The 17,980-nt window shown below is 26.3% G+C and overlaps 3 protein-coding genes across 6 annotated transcripts; all 3 read right to left on the bottom strand.

The window, feature by feature from the left end:
* Window positions 1–31: 31 nt before the first annotated feature.
* On the bottom strand, window positions 32–3,451 carry LOC139093406 (aminopeptidase N-like). 2 transcript variants are annotated; one of them, XM_070644126.1, is made up of 3 exons: window positions 3,238–3,449; window positions 941–2,766; window positions 32–710 (listed from the first exon to the last, which is right to left on the bottom strand). In XM_070644126.1, the coding sequence occupies exons 1-3, from the start codon at window positions 3,361–3,363 to the stop codon at window positions 386–388; spliced, it is 2,277 nt and encodes a 758-aa protein (XP_070500227.1). In that variant the 5' UTR covers window positions 3,364–3,449; the 3' UTR covers window positions 32–385. The 2 variants fall into 2 exon arrangements, with proteins under 2 accessions (XP_070500227.1, XP_070500226.1); XM_070644125.1 differs by having other exon boundaries at window positions 941–3,451.
* Window positions 3,452–4,163: 712 nt separating this feature from the next.
* Window positions 4,164–13,710, bottom strand: LOC139093478 (uncharacterized). Of its 3 annotated transcripts, none has more exons than XM_070644212.1 (8): window positions 13,266–13,710; window positions 8,480–8,866; window positions 8,005–8,243; window positions 7,031–7,099; window positions 6,875–6,954; window positions 6,319–6,399; window positions 6,076–6,256; window positions 4,164–6,015 (listed from the first exon to the last, which is right to left on the bottom strand). In XM_070644212.1, the coding sequence occupies exons 3-7, from the start codon at window positions 8,060–8,062 to the stop codon at window positions 6,089–6,091; spliced, it is 456 nt and encodes a 151-aa protein (XP_070500313.1). In that variant the 5' UTR covers window positions 8,063–8,243; window positions 8,480–8,866; window positions 13,266–13,710; the 3' UTR covers window positions 4,164–6,015; window positions 6,076–6,088. The 3 variants fall into 3 exon arrangements, with proteins under 3 accessions (XP_070500313.1, XP_070500311.1, XP_070500312.1); XM_070644210.1 differs by having other exon boundaries at window positions 8,005–8,304; XM_070644211.1 differs by lacking the exon at window positions 13,266–13,710 and adding an exon at window positions 10,604–10,794 and having other exon boundaries at window positions 8,005–8,304.
* A 368-nt stretch (window positions 13,711–14,078) lies between these two features.
* LOC139093409 (transcriptional repressor CTCF-like) lies at window positions 14,079–16,878 on the bottom strand. Its single transcript, XM_070644129.1, has 12 exons — window positions 16,721–16,878; window positions 16,009–16,517; window positions 15,878–15,951; window positions 15,719–15,822; window positions 15,603–15,661; window positions 15,523–15,539; window positions 15,374–15,440; window positions 15,278–15,300; window positions 14,953–15,215; window positions 14,807–14,883; window positions 14,354–14,737; window positions 14,079–14,293 (listed from the first exon to the last, which is right to left on the bottom strand). Exons 2-12 carry the CDS (start codon window positions 16,487–16,489, stop codon window positions 14,172–14,174), a joined length of 1,671 nt encoding a protein of 556 aa, XP_070500230.1. The 5' UTR covers window positions 16,490–16,517; window positions 16,721–16,878; the 3' UTR covers window positions 14,079–14,171.
* Between the last annotated feature and the right edge of the window lie 1,102 nt (window positions 16,879–17,980).

Here is a 17,980-nt window from a genome sequence, read left to right on the forward strand (position 1 = left end):
AAAAACTCAAACAGGATACGAAGACTTCGTATTTTAAAAATAAATGATGAAGAAATAATTTTATTTTGGAAAGATAATTTTAATTTTCAAAGATGTACAAAAACATATGAAATATTTTTCAAATATGGCAATGATTCATATAAGCATTTGTCATTCGGTCATATACCCTTCCTTTATCATCAATTTAAACATACAATTCCTGGTTGCTTCAAAGTTTTATCAAGGGACTTTTTTAACAGGGTAAGTGAGTTTTCAAAAGAAATATGTATCTAATAAAATTAAATATGTATATATAATTGTCATAGCTTAACCGATTGTGAGATTTCAAACTATTAAAGCTCAAAAGAGCTTTTTTAAACGACATAAATTTGAAAAATTTGTTTTACTAAGTTTCGAAAAATTTGCGTTTTTTTGTTTCAACTATGTGATTGTTCATGTTATGGATCTCTCTACATGTATTATATTTTTTCATTTCTTTTTTGTTTAACTTGATATTTCTTAGGACCCAACTTTCAACTGCATTATAGTTATCACTTTGCCATTTGATATTTCCTAAATATTGTTTTCGAATACACAAAAGATTTTCTTCATTTATAACTTTATCTCTCATAAATTTTAACATTATTGCTTCTAATTCACTGATATGTAGATGTGTATTTATACATGCACTGATTGCCAGTAGTATTTCGTTTATTGATGAAGATGTCATTCTAAATAAATAAATAAAGAAATTAAAATTGAAATTAATATTTTGAAATAAATTATTAAGTTCAAAGAGAATTTTATATGGGGCAAAAACGTTTTGCTGAGAATTTTAATATGGGGCAAAAACGTTTTGCTGAAAATTAAATTAGAATAATTTCTTCAATTTCCACGGTGTGAATATATCCGCATTGGGTTTCTACTCGATACACTAGTTAAAAGAGTTTTAATAAGTTACCTGCTACATATAATGATGTAATTTTCACGAATAAATTCTAATGTAATGTTTAGTGCAGGAACGCTTTTCCCTGGAGTATTTTTCAAAATATTTTTCCTCTCAATTTCGGTTAAAACGTTATCGTAATTTATGGACATTTCAAGGAACTTTCTCAGATTATTTTCATTCAATGAACATCCAAAAGTATTCAAAAAGTTTTCTCGATTTTCAAATTGTAGGTTTATTGAAACCAAATTAATTAAATAATCAAATGTTTTTTCGTCAAGATTGCGAAAAGCTGCACAGAAATCAATTGGAATTTTCTTCCGAGTGCTTAAATACTTCTTTAATTTGAGTAATTCGTGAGTTAAACACTTCACACCAAGAACTCGACAATTCCAAGCTTTTGTTGAAATCCTCAGTGATTTTATTGAAGACGATTCACCTTCAATTGCCTCAAATCCATGTGCATTAATATGTGGGTTCGTTATATTTTGGAAGAATTCTAAAAGTTTTCTAAATATACAAGTTCCAAAAAGACGATTATGAAAATTAGTCATTAAAGCTTGTGCTTTGCTCCATGCAATCGGTTCATCTTCTTTATCAAAGTAACTTAAAATGTCCAAGCATTCAAAGGCAGTAACACGTTTAAAATCCGTCCATGCTAAATAAATCTCATCTTGTAACACTGCTCGATTAAATGAGTGAATTAAATTTGCATTTTCAATGAGTTGATTAATTATTACACGCCATAGTTTTGTGTCATAATCTACGCGATAATAACCAACTTGTTGAATGTTGAAGATGATCCAATCATTCATATTAAACTCAATAATCGAATAGGAAACAGGCATCGAAGATGTGTTAAACCAAATCTTTGGCATTTTTATAGTAAAATCAGGATCTGATTTAGTGGCAAATGTTAGTGGAATAGAATATATTTCACCATTACTGCTTGGATAACGACGTTGACTCAGGATCAAATAAGTTCCGTAAATTCTAACGGTTACTACAGGATATCCTGCTTGATTTTCCCACGAAGACATTAATTTTCCAATATTTAATGGTTTTGATGGATAATCTAGATTATATGCTTTTTGAAGACCTTTGTGAAGATCACTTGGAGTTACCGCTTTCATGAATGAATTTTTTAAATAAATATTCAATCCTTTTGCAAATGTTGTTGGTGTAATTGCCTCCTGAAACATCCTCAAAATACATCCAGATTTCTCAAATCCAATTTTACTGAAATAATTTCGTAATTCATTTGGTTGTTCTGTGTAATGACTCATTGACCATGATCCCATAATATCCTCGTTAAATGAAAGTGGCATATTTACAGTTATAAAGCGATTCATGAAGTTATACTCAGGAAAAATAATATTTGCAATGTAAATTTCATATAATGTTGCTAAACCTTCACTTAACCATGTATAATTCCACCATTTAGGAGAAACTATATTTCCAAAAAATTGATGTAAAACTTCATGCGTTATAATTCTAATGATAGTCATTTTTCTTCCTTCTTCATTTTCTTTCGATAAATATTCGTCAATTAAAAGTGCACGCTCTAAATATATAATTAGTCCAAAATTTTCCATTGCACCAAATATAAAATGCGGTAAAGCAACATGATCCAATTTTTTTAGAGGATATTCTATTCCAAAATGTTCTTCCTGTGCTTTCAATATCAAGCCGACAATATCTGCAGCAAAATGTGCTTCATCATTCAAAATCGATGATGGTTTTGCAAATATTCGTTGAGGAATTCTTGATGCTTTAGCATTTACGAATTGAAAATTTGAAATAACAAATGCAAGTAAGTAAGTTTGCATTGGTGGTGTTTGCTGAAATTTTGTAATGCAAAAATCAATAAAGTCCTCTTTTTCTTCAACTTCCATATTAGAAATTGCATGGTAGTTCCTTCCATGAATAATTGTTAGACGCATTGGAGCACGAATACCAGGCTCATCATAACAGGGCATTACATATCGTGCACAATCTATTTGAAACTTTGTTGCAGCATAATAAACCGATTTTCCACTTTCATCTATATAGCATGCTGCATAAAATCCAAGAGGTTCATTTTTTAGTTCACCATAATATGTTATTTCAAGATTAAACTCTTCAGATTTACTAAAAGCTCTTGGTAAGGATATAATTAAAAAGTCATGAGACTTGATAAACTTATAAGCTAAATCATAGGAAAGTAAATCTTTTCTATCAATAAAATATAGGTTAATTTTTTCGATTTCAATTTCTCTATAATGTAATATAATCGTATCAGTAATTTCAACGATTTTCACATGAATGTTTACTTTTCCACTAAACTCAAAATCGTTTTCGTGAATATTTGATTTTATAATGATTTCATAGCTCAAAGGTATTGAATTTATAGGAAGTCGATAAGAGAGGTTTTGATTTGATTGTTCTAGAATTTCCATTGTTGTTTATAAACAGGTATAACAATAAAAAATTATTTTTCTTAAATTTAACACGTCAAATTAAAATATAAAACTTTGCTTTTTTTATTTTTGAAATGTTTTTGTTACCTTTTTTTTAAGGAACAAATATTGCAAACTTTGTCCCATTATTAAAATTTTAATATCAAACAAAAACTGAAATTCAAAATTCTAAAAAACTTTATTAATTCTAAATTAAATATATAAAAGTGTATTCTTAATTGAAATTTAGAAGAAATAAGATACAAAAGCTATTGTTTTTATAAAAGAAGCGCCTCATTTCAAGAAATCAAAACAATTCTTACCTGCTCTTATCTTATCTGAATTTTGATATTCTGTCTAATAGCTTGATAAAAGCTAAAAACAAGATTAAAACAATTTCGTGAAATTTCAAAAACAATGTTAATAAAATAAATATAAATATTTTTGTAAAAACCTTTATTTTTGATTTTATTCTTAATATTTTCATACTTCTCAGCTACATTTTTGTTAAAATTACTAATATTAAAATTTCTTATTTTTAAAGTGCTTGTTGCTTTATTTTTATTAATTGAGCTGTCAAAAATTTGTAATTTATATTTCTTATCAGCAATTAACGCTTAAATTCTCATATTTTTTAAATTTTAAATAGATAGTTGGTCATCTAAAATTATTTCAATTTGATAATTAGATGAAATTGCATTAAAATTTTATTGTTAAAAATAGAAATTTTCTATATTGTTTTAAGAAAAAAGAAGCAAGAAGATTGAAATTTTTTAACATGGATAGGTATAAAAAAACTGCATGAATGGTTTAAATTTTTAAGAATAAAATGATGAAAATGTTTATTAATTTGTATGATAAAATCTGATAAAAATTTCTGTCTACACTCACGGTCAGAAAAGTTATGTGATAAATATAAAAAACTTCCAAAAAGCTATTTAACTTTTAAAAATATAAAATTGAAATTAATCAAGTTATCTTTATTAGTTCATTTGCTGGATGGTATCATAATTAATCATTTAGTAACTGTTGCTGAATTCTATCTTATTTCATTTGAATTAAGTGTGATATGAAAAATTATTATTGAGTTTCATTCATAAGACTTTTTCAAAAATCGATAGTGAATTTTTTATAATTTAGCATATTGTTTATTTACTCAAAATATTTACATTTCTCAAGGCATTTGATTTTATCATTTCTTTGCGATTTAATTTTGTTTGTTTTTTATTTCATCGTTTATTGGCAGGCTGACCATCTGAATGGATAGTCCTCTATATTTTAAATCATCAAATTTTCTTAAAGAAAATTTAGTCAACATAAAAATTTACTCCGAAAAAATCTGATGACGCTATCTATCTTTGTCTTTTAATCATTGTTCTTACTTTGTTAATGCCTTGAAGCGTTAGTTTTTATGAATTAAAATTTTTATTTTCTTGCATTTATTTAAAATTTTCAATTATTCGATCAAAACTAAGATAAGTTCAAACTAATTAGTATTTTGATTTAATAAATGTTGATAAAATAGTTTTCTTTTCTTGATATTAAAACGTAAGCTTCTGGTGTGCAAATATTTAAAATTTTTTATCTATTTCACCGTTTGAAAATGCTGCCAATTTTTAAAATATTCTTTATTGATTTGGTGTTTTTATGATTTATCTTGAATGAGTTTTCTTCTTTCCTCATACATGCATCTCTTGCATTTATCACATATTATATAAAATAGTATTACTTTTTAATTATCAACTTAATTTATCAATTTAACCACACAAATATTAAATATTACTTTAGAATTGGTACATACTCTTACTTAGCCTAAAGTTGAATTTAATACATATTTTGCGACAGCTTGTTGGTCAAATTTTAGCTAATTCAAATATTTTAATATGTTAAAAAACATTTGTTTTCATTCTAATAATTCAAATTATAATTTTAATTTTTTTTTCTTGATCTTAGTCTTACTTGCGCTGTTAGATGTTAGATCAATTGATTTTAAAAATATATTTTAAAAACTAAATACTTGGTAAATACAAAATGAATTTCCTAAATAGCTCAATAATTCGTTTATTTTGCTAAACAAGCGCCAAGTCTGCCTCCTGTTTTACTCACATTTGTCATTTAATGACTAAAAATTGAATTATGCAATATTAAAAAAATAGTTATTTTCCAAAATGTTCATCTCTTAAATCTTTCAAGCTTGTAAAGCTATTATGATTAAATTTTTATTTAACAGAGTTTTAGAGAGGAAAAAATTTATTTCGGGAATCATGATATTCATAATATCATGATATTTGTATTGAATTATTAGTTAGAAGATATGACAAAATAGAAATGTATGTTACATTTTTAGATTTTTTAATTTGGATTTTCTTTAGTTTTTTCTAAGTATTTTTTTGTCGCTACAAGTAAAATAATTTTTTTAAACATTTTTAATAAGAATTGCATGCTGACACATAATCTCATACATTGAAATTAATAAAAACTTTTTCACTATCGTGATATTTGTTAGCAAAATTTGAATTCAAAATATTTTTATCTATGCTCTTATTATTAAAATCATGTGTCAGTAAATAGTTTTATCGTCATTTATTTAAGAATACTCTTATTATTTCTGCTTATTGTAGATGATATATATAAATATATTATCAAATAAGCCTGAAATTATTTTCAAAATTAAATTTAATGAAATTTAAATAATAGTTCTATATTGATTACCCTAAAAAGAATTTCATTGAAGATGAAGCCTATATCTTGTATTTAGACTTATGGTGTAATAATGAAAAAATAAAAATCCTAAACCAATGATCACAGATGATGAAGTTGATGTTATCGAAGGCGTCAATATTGTAGCTCCACTAATGCCTGCTAAAATTCTTTGTTTTTGTCTCACACGCTCCTGTTATAAGGTAAGGCAAAATTAACATTTAAGAAATTACATATTAGCATTATAAATAATACCTCATATTTAGCATTTTCTCCTGGTGCGTCGAGACATTCAAATTCACAGCACTTTTCACCTACACGAAATTTTTTACAAAACTATGTTGAAAAGAAGAGAAAAAAAAAAGTTATTTTATAAATTAATCAAGTTTTAAAATTAAGATATTGCATCAAATGGCTATTTACAAATTGTTACACATTTGTTGATTAATATCAACTATCAATTGCTAGGATAAAAATGCGCTGAAGTTACTTGATCAAATAAGAGTGCTTCCGGAATTTTTAATAATGGTAATATGAATCTATATGCAATTATACAAATTGTTTCAATATTTCCATTGACATATTTGACTACATTATTGCAAAACCTTGAAGGTATTGAATCTTTATTTAAAAAATATTTCTTGTGTTCAATAATTTAATTTAAGAAAGAAATTTAAAAAAGCTCATATGATCTTATGCAGCTGATATGAATAATCAATCAAAAATAGCTTTATTAGCAACAGAATAAAATGTGGATATCAAGTATTGATAAATAAATAAATTGTAATTCAGACGAATTTTATTTACGTACATAAGGTGGATCGCAATAAATCGATTTACACCACAGTGGTTCGGAGTGATAACAAACACATAAACTACATACTCCTGGTCCTGTTGGATAAATTAAATTACAAAAATTCAACTATCGATTCATATTTTAACCTCCGTTTTAAAGAATTTATCTTACCAGGAACGTAAAGGAGACCGTGAGCCACTGTGTTTCCTTGAAAATCTACACAATCCTCTTCTAAACTAGCTGCAAGTATACAAATGATAAAAAATATTTTCATATACATTCGTTTTTTAAAAATGCAAAGCTAATTGAAAGATTGAATCCTACTAAGAACTAGATAATTTATAAAATGCTAGTTTGAATGAAAAGCAAAGTTCTGAATGTAGTTCGTTGTTAATGTTGACAAGCGGGTGAAATATTAATAAATTATCGCATGAAATGTAAAAATATTCAAAGTAGGTATTTGATAAAAATATCGTGAACTTTCAAAAAATATAAAAAAGTTGTGAGATGCCCATGCACGACCTCATGACATTTTGAAACATATGAAACAACTAGCCTATCGGGCTATACACTTCAATATGACAAGAAAAATTTAATTAACATTCCACTGCATTATTCGGCAGTCGTCTATCTAAGCTACAATACATACTTTAAGCAAAATTCATATCAAGGAATTTTAAAGTGGAAGAATTTAACATTTTAATGAATTTTTTTTTTCAAAGATATTAGTTCACTAGTATCATATTTAAAAATGAAATAAGCATATTCTATTAATAGATAAAAATTTGCAGATTTTATTTTTTCGTAAATACAGACTTTTTCAAAGCTAAAATCTTCTTTTTTGTAATCTACAGATTTTTTTTGTATATCAATGATAAATGATTGATGTGAAAAGTTTTGCAGACCTGCAGGCTATTTTATTTGCGAATACTGCATGATTAAAAATAAAAAATATCTTCAATTTTAAATTCAGCCCTTTGATGAAATTGTTGATGAAAATAAATTGGACTATGCATATGGTATGGATGAAATAGCATACTGAACTACTGAAATATATTTGATGAATTTGACTTAGAGGCTATGTATGAGCAATTAGCTTAGAAAATGTATCTGACTATAAAGTATGTATACTATAAGTTACTTACCTACAAACCCAAAAATAGCACTCAATACAGGCAAGATTAGATAAATAACTTGATTCATAGCGACAAATTTATCTAATTTGATATGAACTGGATTTTTGAAAAGAATTCTTGTTGTTTGATTTTAAAAATATTTAGGTTGTGTTGCTTTGCTAACAATTTGTATATATAGAAAACTACAAAACTTAACACAATACAGTAGCTGATTCTATTCTCGAGATTAACATCAAAATTTCAGAAATCTTTTTTTTTATTTTTAGATTTGATTGATATGGAAAATGTCATTGAGTTGACATTTTTCCTCTAATGGAGGAAGAAAAAAGGTCAAATATCAATCACATTACCAATTTGATATTATTTTACAAATTAAATATTTAAATATTTCCAATTTTACAATCATTAATTGAAATTGTAATCGGATTTCCTGAGAATTATTTAAATATTTTTTTGTCTTTAATGCACATTGAATGACACTCACTAGCTATTAACTTTACATCACTCTTATTGTTGCAACATCAACATGAAGTATCAAAGTTCACTGTTCACTTTTATGATTATGTCTTTTTATATTCCTTCTAGCAAAACGTCCTCGTCTTCTTATTTAACTCAAAAATATGAATCTTTTTGTGTAAATTGAGACGTTATACACACACACTTAACTCACATTTCATTCTAGTTAAACTAACAATTTTTCTTTCTTTTGTTTATTTACTTTTCATGTGAAATGAAAAGAGTTTTTTTTCCCTCTGCAAACTTTTTGTTCTCTTCTTTCCCTGAGGTTCTTATTTTCTTTTTTACCAATGATTCTTCAATGTTTATACAAAAGGCTTTCTCTTAACAGTTGTTTGAATTGAGATGCAAGAGTCTAGAAAGAAAAAAAAAAGAAAAATCTTATCATTATGTTTTTATCAAGTAGACTTTTGTAAATTTGGTTTGGAAATTATAATAGAAATCTGTGTTCAATAAGTTTACTTAAAAGTACTTATTTTTTTCACAATATATTAAAAATATAAAAATCAAGTCAATTTTTCATCATAATGTCGACTGAAGAAGTGATTCTTACATATTGATAAGTGATTATTTTATATTAATTATAGATTTTTAAAACTTAATTTTATAACTTAAGAAATAAGAATTTTGTTTTAGGTAGAACTAGGTAGAGTGATCTGCGATTCTATAAGAAAAATCTTTGTTGAACTCAATAATTATGATTCTTTGGCATAAATTCTTTGGCACTCATTGCAACTTGCGCATCAAGGAATTAAAAAGCTTTTACACACCATATTGATACAATTTGTTTCTTTATGAGTTCAAACTATCATGCTTTAAATAGCTATTCTTAGATCTTATTATTCTAATAAATAAGTAATTAAAAATTAAACGAAACGAAGAATTTCATGTCACTTAAAACCCTTGTATAAGTATGAAAATATTACCAAGATGTGGAAATAGGAAGAATAAAAAAGACTAATGATGAAAACTCAAGCGTTGAAGCATGCCTTTTAATAAAAACAGAAACACTACTTTATGCGCATTTTCATACCGCCAAGAACCATTCACAAATAATCGTTGTATGAAAAAAGACAAACACTTGGTAACTTCCATTCTATTGTACTTGAAATCCTTGTAGTTTTTTTCTATCCACTTTAGGACGATGAAAGTCAAGTAACGCATTATATTAAAAATATACAATAAAACGACTTTTTCTTAATATTTTGAAATTTTAAACTGAATCTTTAAAAATACTCAAAAGATTGTATTTTAATTTTTTTTTTTGGAACAAAGTGAATGTATTTTTGTATTAAACATCCTATTAAGGTGTTAAGTGATGCATTTTGCAGTTTGTTGTTTGTAAATATGGACTTGTAGAGTGGAAATCAAAAGGACGTTATGAATAGATACTTCATGTGTTGAAGATACTTTTCATTTGAATTTGAAAACATAGGTCAAGAGGAAAGGAAGTTTTATATTTATACTCAATTTATACAATTAACAGCACATTTAAAAAACTGTTCTTACGCCAGTGAGTACAAACTTTAATCAATATTATACTCATACAATTTTATATGAAACCTTTATATATGAGAATGCAATACGTGCAAAATGCATTAAATACAAGCTGTTACGGTTGTAATGACTAACAACAAAGAAAAAGGATAGTAAATTACATTTTTTCCTGCTTTCACATTGTATTTTTCTGCCTTGTAGCATGTCATTTATGTACATATTTATAGTAAAAGGATTTAATGACTTTTTATATTGCTATTAAATTGTGAATTAATCAAAAATTGATTAGCAAAATTTTTAATCTTTTTCCGAAAGATAGACGTTTACATAAATATTTGTTTTATGTCACCAGATTTGGTTTATCTATTTTTATACCTTCACAAATAAAATAGGAATAAAAATAATTTTCAAAAAAACTTACAGATGTTTTTAAAGTCTAAAGAAATCTTATTTCACGTAAAAATGACTATGCTCAACATTGCTCATAGTCTTAATTTAGTTTTTATGCTAGACAGTCGCTATGAAAAGTCGCGTAGAGTGAATAATTATTTTTAGCAGTTTCCCATTAATAAATTATAAAAAAAAATTCACTTACAAAATTTCTATAAACAAAGATTTTTTAATTTTTTGTTTATTAATTTAACTTTTTAGTTCCAAGTATTACTCTTTCAAATTAAACGTATACTTTAAAAGTATGGAAAACAATATATTTTTTTTAATAATATAATAAAAAACTTGTTGTACACTTATTTTAGTTCACTGTGTCCACACCGCTTCACTAGCGTGTGTGTCGCAAAGAGCAGTATTGAAATTTTTATATTTTTCGCTCTCACGGAAAATGAAAATTTTTCTTTCTCAAAATTTCATAGCAACAACAAACTAGTAAAAAATAATGCTGAGTATATACTCAAGGCAATAACAATGACAAGGAAAATTCGATCACAGAAGCGCATTAAATTATTTGAATAGGACAAGAAAATAAACCAATAAAAACTGTATTATATATTTAATTCATACCTTCAATTTCTTATTAACGACATATAGGAATGCAAATCGAAAATACAAAAAAAAAATATTTATCGAAAATTGAGCTCAAAATTGAATTTTCTTACCAAAATAAAAAAAAAAATTGGAGAGAAAAACGAGAGAATATGAAACCTAAAAAAAATTATACTCGATGTGCATAGTGTGCCATGCAAGTGAAAAACTGATGATAAGAAGAATACAAAAATGAGAGTATAGAATGGACAAATATTCTTCTTATTTTAATTATATAAAATATTCACGGTAGATCTACACAAGGCAGTATCATTAAAATTGTTTTAATAATTGAATATTTTCAATATTTTTAATTAAGAGCTGAATATTGATTCATTGCAGGTTGAAATTTTTGTTTCGTTTTTCTTAAATTTTTTGCATTGATGAACATATAATAAGTTATGCATTAGTTATAGCGTATTGAAAATAAAGCATCTGTTCTTTATTTCCGTTCAAAAACTCAATTATTGAGAATGTGGCAGTTATTAATAATTGGATTACAGTAATTATAAGCTGACAATAACTTAAGTTTTAATTACAGCATATCAAAAATGGAATGATGCAAGTTTATAATCTCAATATTAAGAGAATCTCATGAGAATCTATTTATCCATTGAAGTTAATTTAAAATTGTATGTGGATGAAAAAGACATAGAATAACTTTGAAAACTTTAAAGGAATGGTGATGTTAATCCGTTGATACTAAGTTATGTGATTTTTTCTATTGAACTCTTCAATGATCGTTTTAAAATTAATTTCACGGAGTAACAAAGAAATATTTTTCATATAAAGCTATTTCCTTTTGCTCTCAAAAACAGCCGCATACATATTATTATAATACTTTCTAACTTCAAAATATTGTAATTATACCATAAGTTGAGATTGTTGAGCTCCTGTGTATGACACTTATGTATACTCAGTGCATACAAATATTCATATTAAGTATATTTATGTATTATAAGATAATATGAAGCAATTGACATCAAGAAAGTGGAAAATAAGGAGTGTTAAGGGCTTCCGATTATTATGTTTATAGTTTTTAATGGGGGTAAAATATTTTGTAAATAGAGAAATAGCTAAATGCTGTTTTTGTTTATGACAAAAACAAACTCATACAGAAAATAAAAAGCATAAATAAATTGATCCCTAAACTAAGCTAATATTAATAAAATCAATGACGTCATTGAAGAAGAAATTTCTAAACATTTCGTTGTATATGTGCCTCAAGCTTTTTTATATGCACTTTCCTAAATATGAACCAATTATCGATTTTTCTTATTTTAAACTTTTATATTCTTTTTTCGTGTGTCATTTGCGGCTCACTTCTGAATTTAATTTTAAAAGCCACATTAAGTATTAAATAGTTAAATTTTATGTTTATGTCTTATTATCATTATTAAACTAGTGTCTTAACTCATCAATTATGATAGTTTTTATCAAGTTCATATGGAGATTCCAAATTTCTATATTGAGTATATTTCTGTGAAGTTTAAAGAATTTTATTTAATTTAAATATTTTTTCAGTAATGTCATATCATTTAATATCAGCATGCTTGGTCTGTCCTGATATAATAGCACACTGGCTTCATATAAATTACCAATGGAAGTGCAATGGAAATGGTAGAAATATAAAGAAAACTTTAAATAAATTTACATTAATACAATTGGTAAAAGTAAATGCAACGACTTCAAACAATCAAAAGATTTCGATTTCTATATGCTTGGTTAAGAGATCAAAATCTGTCAACTAATCAAAGCTTTCAAATAACTTTAATTAGGAGTAAATAAGTTTTTATTGCTTCATGCTAGTGGCAAATAATTTTCTTAAGTTCTCCTTAAATATATTCCGAATTTTTTATAATATGCAATGATTTGAAATGGGTTGCAGATTAGCTGTCAATATTCTAAACCATTCTTATTTATTAAAATCACTTTTATGAAATAATTATAAGAATTTACTTAACGTTGTTTTTAATTTAAAAATAACTATCTTCCATATGATTTATCAGACGAATTTAAGACTTTTTTCTTCAGTTATTGAATCATTCTCCAGAGGTTCATTTTAAAAATATTGGAGCAACCTTTTAAGACTTGTTAAAAATAATTGAATTCTTTTGGTTGTGCCAAAAAATTGGCAGTAAAATATTTAAATGGAATAAGTAAAGTATAAGGTGAATAAGTAAAGTTTTTTGTTAAAACAAATTAGAGCAAAAACATACTTCTCTCTTTTTCTGTTTTGGAATCAGTCTCTCTTTCTCACATCCGCACTTTTTATCCGCAGAATGCTGCACTGTCAATCTTTAACATTTTTAATCTATAGAATGTGCCAAATATTCAAGAACACAGCGGAAAATTTTTTGAAACTTTTTCTTTTTTAACTTGGCTTTTTTATAATTTACAACAACAATAAAATCAGCACTCAAACATTAACATTAGACACGGTCGATAATTTTATTGATTATTAAACAAGAAAAGTTTTGGAAATGTTTGGAACTTTTAAAACCTTTTATTTTACATTAATTGCACACATCAATTAATTTGACTGGATCTTTTATCCAGACCTACAAAAATATTTTCTTATAAATTTTTCACTTTTTAATTTTATTTATCTTTTACTATTTTTTTTTAATTTCACTCAATGTCAAATAGCGACATTGGCTGTGAATATGCTGAACACATACTGAAAATAATTTTTCAAAATATCCGTGAATGCATTGTGTAAGGTTACGAAAAATTTGTTTTCTCTTTCTCTCAATTTTGCTCTCACAATTGCAAGCTTTAAATGTGAAAAGCTCTTCTTATGTTCATTTTCATAACAAATTTTCTTTTTCCTGAGATTGCGCACTCATAAATAGTTTCAAATACACGTGATTTTCGTTGTAGTATTTTAAAGCTCTGCTAAATTGAAGTGCTTTTATAAATAGAAATAAAAGCTCACCAAAATATTTTTAGCTATCAGAAATGAGTTAAAATTCATTGAATAAAAAATAGTTAAAATTAATAAATATAAGAAAAAACATTTATTTGACTTTTATCTTTGATATTTCTAGTTTTAAATACTCCAATTTATTTTGATACCATATTAGTAATTGAAATCAAAGCACTATTAAAAATTAAATTAAAAATTACTCCTTAACTTCATCGTCATCATTTTCATCTTCTTCATCAGTAAAACTAAATGCTAGTGTACTAGATGTTGGCACTTTTGATGTCTGTTTTATTGACATAATAACATCTGAATCTATGTCTAAAAAATAACGAAAAAAATATTAAAATAAATCTTCATGTTTATAAATAAATGCCATACTTTCTGTAAGAGTGTAGCTCTCAGAGTCAACTTCCATTTCTTCTCCAATTTGTTCACCATCTAATTCAAGTTCATCATCATATTGAATTTCTGCACCATCTTGAAGCACTTCCACAACAACATAATTGTCATTTCCTTCATCTCCTGGATTTCCAGGTTCTCCTTTTACACGAACAATTTTTGTAGTTCCAGGTTGTGTTTGGCCATTTTCATGTTGTGCCATATGTCTCATCAAATTACCTTTATGTCGAAATGCTTTATTGCATGTTGGACATAAATGAGTTTTTTCTTTCGGTGTTGTTGCTACATAATTTGGATTATGATAAATATTTTCATGACGTTTAAGAAGCTGTTTCTGTCTAAAGGTTTGATCACAAAATGCGCCTAAAACACAAGCAGATTATTGAACATTAATAATGATTGCTAAAATTACATTAATTTTTTAGCACTTACAATTGTAAGGTTTTTGATCCGAGTGTATGAGCATGTGAGATTCAAGATGTCTCGCTGATATTGATGCATATGAACACCTTTTTGAAAAAAAAAATATAAGAGGCACATTAAATAGATATAATCATATGTTCTTAAAAAATACTTACAAGTCACATTTATAACATTTCTCTCCTTCATGGGTTTTAGCATGAATTTTGTAGCTGTATCGATCTGGGAATTCTCCATTACATCTTTTGCATTGTATGGGCTTTTCTGATGTATGAAGTTTCTGAACATGAATACGTAAATCAGTTTTTCTGCCACAAGTTGTGGGGCATAATTCACACTGAAACACGGGCTTTTCTCCAACTGAATGAATCAGTTTGTGGGCTTTAAGAGAGTTGGATTGAGTAAACCTTGCTTGACAGACCTAAAAATGATAGTAAAAATTTATAAATCTATAATTCAAAATCAAAAATTAATAATAATTACATCACATTGATAAGGTTTTTCTCCTGTAAAAATAAGAAATTTAAAAAATATTGTTAATATAAGTTTAATGAACTCTATTTGCTGACATTTGCTTACCAGTATGAATTCGTAAATGTCTTTTCAATTTAAATGTATCAGGAGATGCGTAAGTACAATGAGGACACTATTCGGTATAAATAAATATTAGTTGAATATATTATTTTAGTTGAATATTTTAATAATATTAATAAGGATATATAATTCACCTGGTAAGGACGTTCACCTAAAAAATAAAATAAAACAAAATGAAGAACCATAACAAAGAAAAATAAATAATTAAACTCACCGGTGTGGCATCGAATGTGGCGTTTGAGTTTTGATAATTCAACACTTGCATAATCACACCTACAAAGGTAAAAACAATTAGTCTTATTTCTTTGGCGTGAAAAAGAAAATATTTACTCTGGGCACTTATGAGGTTTTTCATGAGTATGACGATAGCGAACATGTCGTACAAGTTCGCCTGATGTAGTGAATGCAGATTCGCAATGTTTGCATTGATGAGGCTAATAAATGGATTATATTTATTTCTGTATCAACAAAAAAAATGTCATTTATTACCTTAATACCAGTGTGAGTATTGACGTGGTTAGTCAAACTTGCAATTGTTTTGAATCCCCTTTCACAAACGTTACCTATGGATTATTTAATAGATTAAGCTACATGCTATAAATAATGTGCTCTATAATTACATTTATGTGGTCGATCCTCACTATGACATTTCATATGTCGGGCAAGAAGATATCGTTTTGATGTTGAATAATTACAATAAGAGCACATATGTGTAACATTGCTATTTTGGGATCCAGAAGAACCTTTTTTAGCTGATGCTACAGATTTTGCTTTAGGTTTTTGCTCTACCTCTTCAATAATCTCTTCTTCCTCAAAATCTTCAAACTCATAGACTTCATTCTCTCCATCATCTTCTTCACCAATAATTTTATCATCTACACATTCCTCTTCATCATCTTGTACAATGAAAACATATTTATATTCCTCATCGTTTTCACCTCCAGTTTCGATTTGCTCAAAATTTTCATCAGATGTTATGAACACTTTATCAGTGGATGTCGAGGGTACTTCAGTTTCCTCAATTTCTTTGAATGAGTTAATATATGATTGAATCTCATTTTCTTGTTTCACTTTAACATTTGACTTGCTGCCTCTAGGCATATTGTATAAATTTTAGTAAATTTTGGATCTAAAATAATAAAAAATGAATTACCTTTTATAAGAAATTATTAAAAAAGTTATTTTAATTTAGTTTAATAACATTTCGACAATTGTTTTTAATTAAAATTAGTAAATAAGAAATGTTTAATGCTTGATTCAAACAAGTAGATGGAGTTTTTCTGATGGCTTTATCTTTCAGCACTAGATAGCGTCGTTTTAATTTTTACTCACCAATTTCAAATTAACGAATAAATTTGGTTTTATGCTTTATGTTGGTTAATTCCTTCGGTTTTGTGCATTTACAATTAGTAAGTTTGTTTATATTTAAGCTTATAATACGATTAGTAGTCAAAATAAATTAAAATAAAAGAAATTTTTCATTGAAAAATCGAATTCAACGGTAAAGTTTCTGTAAAACGACATAAATAAGTGGGAAAGTTTGATTACACTTGAATTCAAATTATTTCTAGCCGTTACACTTTGTTTACAGTTAAAATAACAAAAATTTATGGAATCTTAAAAAAAGAAAATTTTAATAATTTTGCTAGATTAGTTTAAATAATTTAACATACTTTGAGTTTACTGATAAATATATTTTTTATGGAAAATCCTAAAATCTTACATCCCAAAATTTTAGAACCCCATGTTATGGAAGATTTTTTATGGATCTTAAATAGATTGTTAAAAGGAATCATAAGGATCAAAGTTGATAAATTTAACATAATTAAATTTTGAGCGCATTCATAATTTAAAGAAACAGAAATGTAGGAAGTAGGGGAAGCATTGACATCCGTTTCTTCTTTTTTTGAAATAAATTAAAACGCACAAGAATATTGATAAAGAGAAAACGAAGTAAAGTAAAAAAGAAAAAGAGTTAAGGAACTTTTTGTATATTGAATCATGTATATTAAAAGAAAAGTTCATTAATTCCCAAAACGGATTTCCTTTCAGTTTTTTCCATAGATGACAACACCAATGGCACCAAGAAAGGCACGAAGTAAGCTGTGATTACGTTAAATACTCTAAGCTGGTAAGCGAACGAGGAAAGTTTTTAAAAATAAAAGGATGAGCGAGATGGTGTGACATATCTGACATTTCCTTTTCTTAATGTTTTTTTAATTTTCATACATGCAGTTTTGATAAATTCTTTAATAGCTTCTATATCTATCTCTTACACTTGAACATTAAAATTTTTGTCCTCATTTAATATTCAAGTCGCACTTCTTACTAAAACCATAGTGTTATATGATTTTGAATACTAAAAAAAGTCAATGACACAAAGTTCTTCTTTTTCTTCCTTCTTTGTTCTTCTGAAATTTACTGATCATTTTATTTTCTTTATTATTTTGAATTTGACTTACCAGAAATATATTTTTTCTGTATTTTAATATCGACATGCATTATTTAAAATTCAACTCAAGTATTTTATTGAATATATAAAGGTTTTGATTGCGGATTTCATTGAAAATATACATACACATATATACATAT

The sequence above is a fragment of the Chironomus tepperi genome, unplaced genomic scaffold, assembly GCF_022539635.2.
Source record: "Chironomus tepperi strain 1889 unplaced genomic scaffold, CSIRO-AGI_Ctep_v1 contig_335, whole genome shotgun sequence".
Classification (NCBI taxonomy): Eukaryota; Metazoa; Arthropoda; class Insecta; order Diptera; family Chironomidae; genus Chironomus; species Chironomus tepperi.

What these genes read in the sequence shown, in the direction of transcription:
- LOC139093406 (XM_070644125.1), bottom strand. Translation starts at nt 3,363, where the DNA reads ATGGAAATTCTAGAACAATCAAATCAAAACCTCTCTTATCGACTTCCT. An exon ending in TACATCATTATATGTAGCAG is followed by an intron (nt 711 to 940) that starts GTAACTTATTAA and finishes TTATTTATTTAG; the next exon opens with AATGACATCTTCATCAATAA.
- LOC139093478 (XM_070644212.1), bottom strand. Translation starts at nt 8,062, where the DNA reads ATGAATCAAGTTATTTATCTAATCTTGCCTGTATTGAGTGCTATTTTT. An exon ending in TTTATTGCGATCCACCTTAT is followed by an intron (nt 6,400 to 6,874) that starts GTACGTAAATAA and finishes TTTTCAACATAG; the next exon opens with TTTTGTAAAAAATTTCGTGT. An exon ending in GAGAAAATGCTAAATATGAG is followed by an intron (nt 6,257 to 6,318) that starts GTATTATTTATA and finishes ACCTTATAACAG; the next exon opens with GAGCGTGTGAGACAAAAACA.
- LOC139093409 (XM_070644129.1), bottom strand. Translation starts at nt 16,489, where the DNA reads ATGCCTAGAGGCAGCAAGTCAAATGTTAAAGTGAAACAAGAAAATGAG. An exon ending in TGAGGATCGACCACATAAAT is followed by an intron (nt 15,952 to 16,008) that starts GTAATTATAGAG and finishes AATAATCCATAG; the next exon opens with GTAACGTTTGTGAAAGGGGA. An exon ending in ATACTCACACTGGTATTAAG is followed by an intron (nt 15,823 to 15,877) that starts GTAATAAATGAC and finishes TCCATTTATTAG; the next exon opens with CCTCATCAATGCAAACATTG.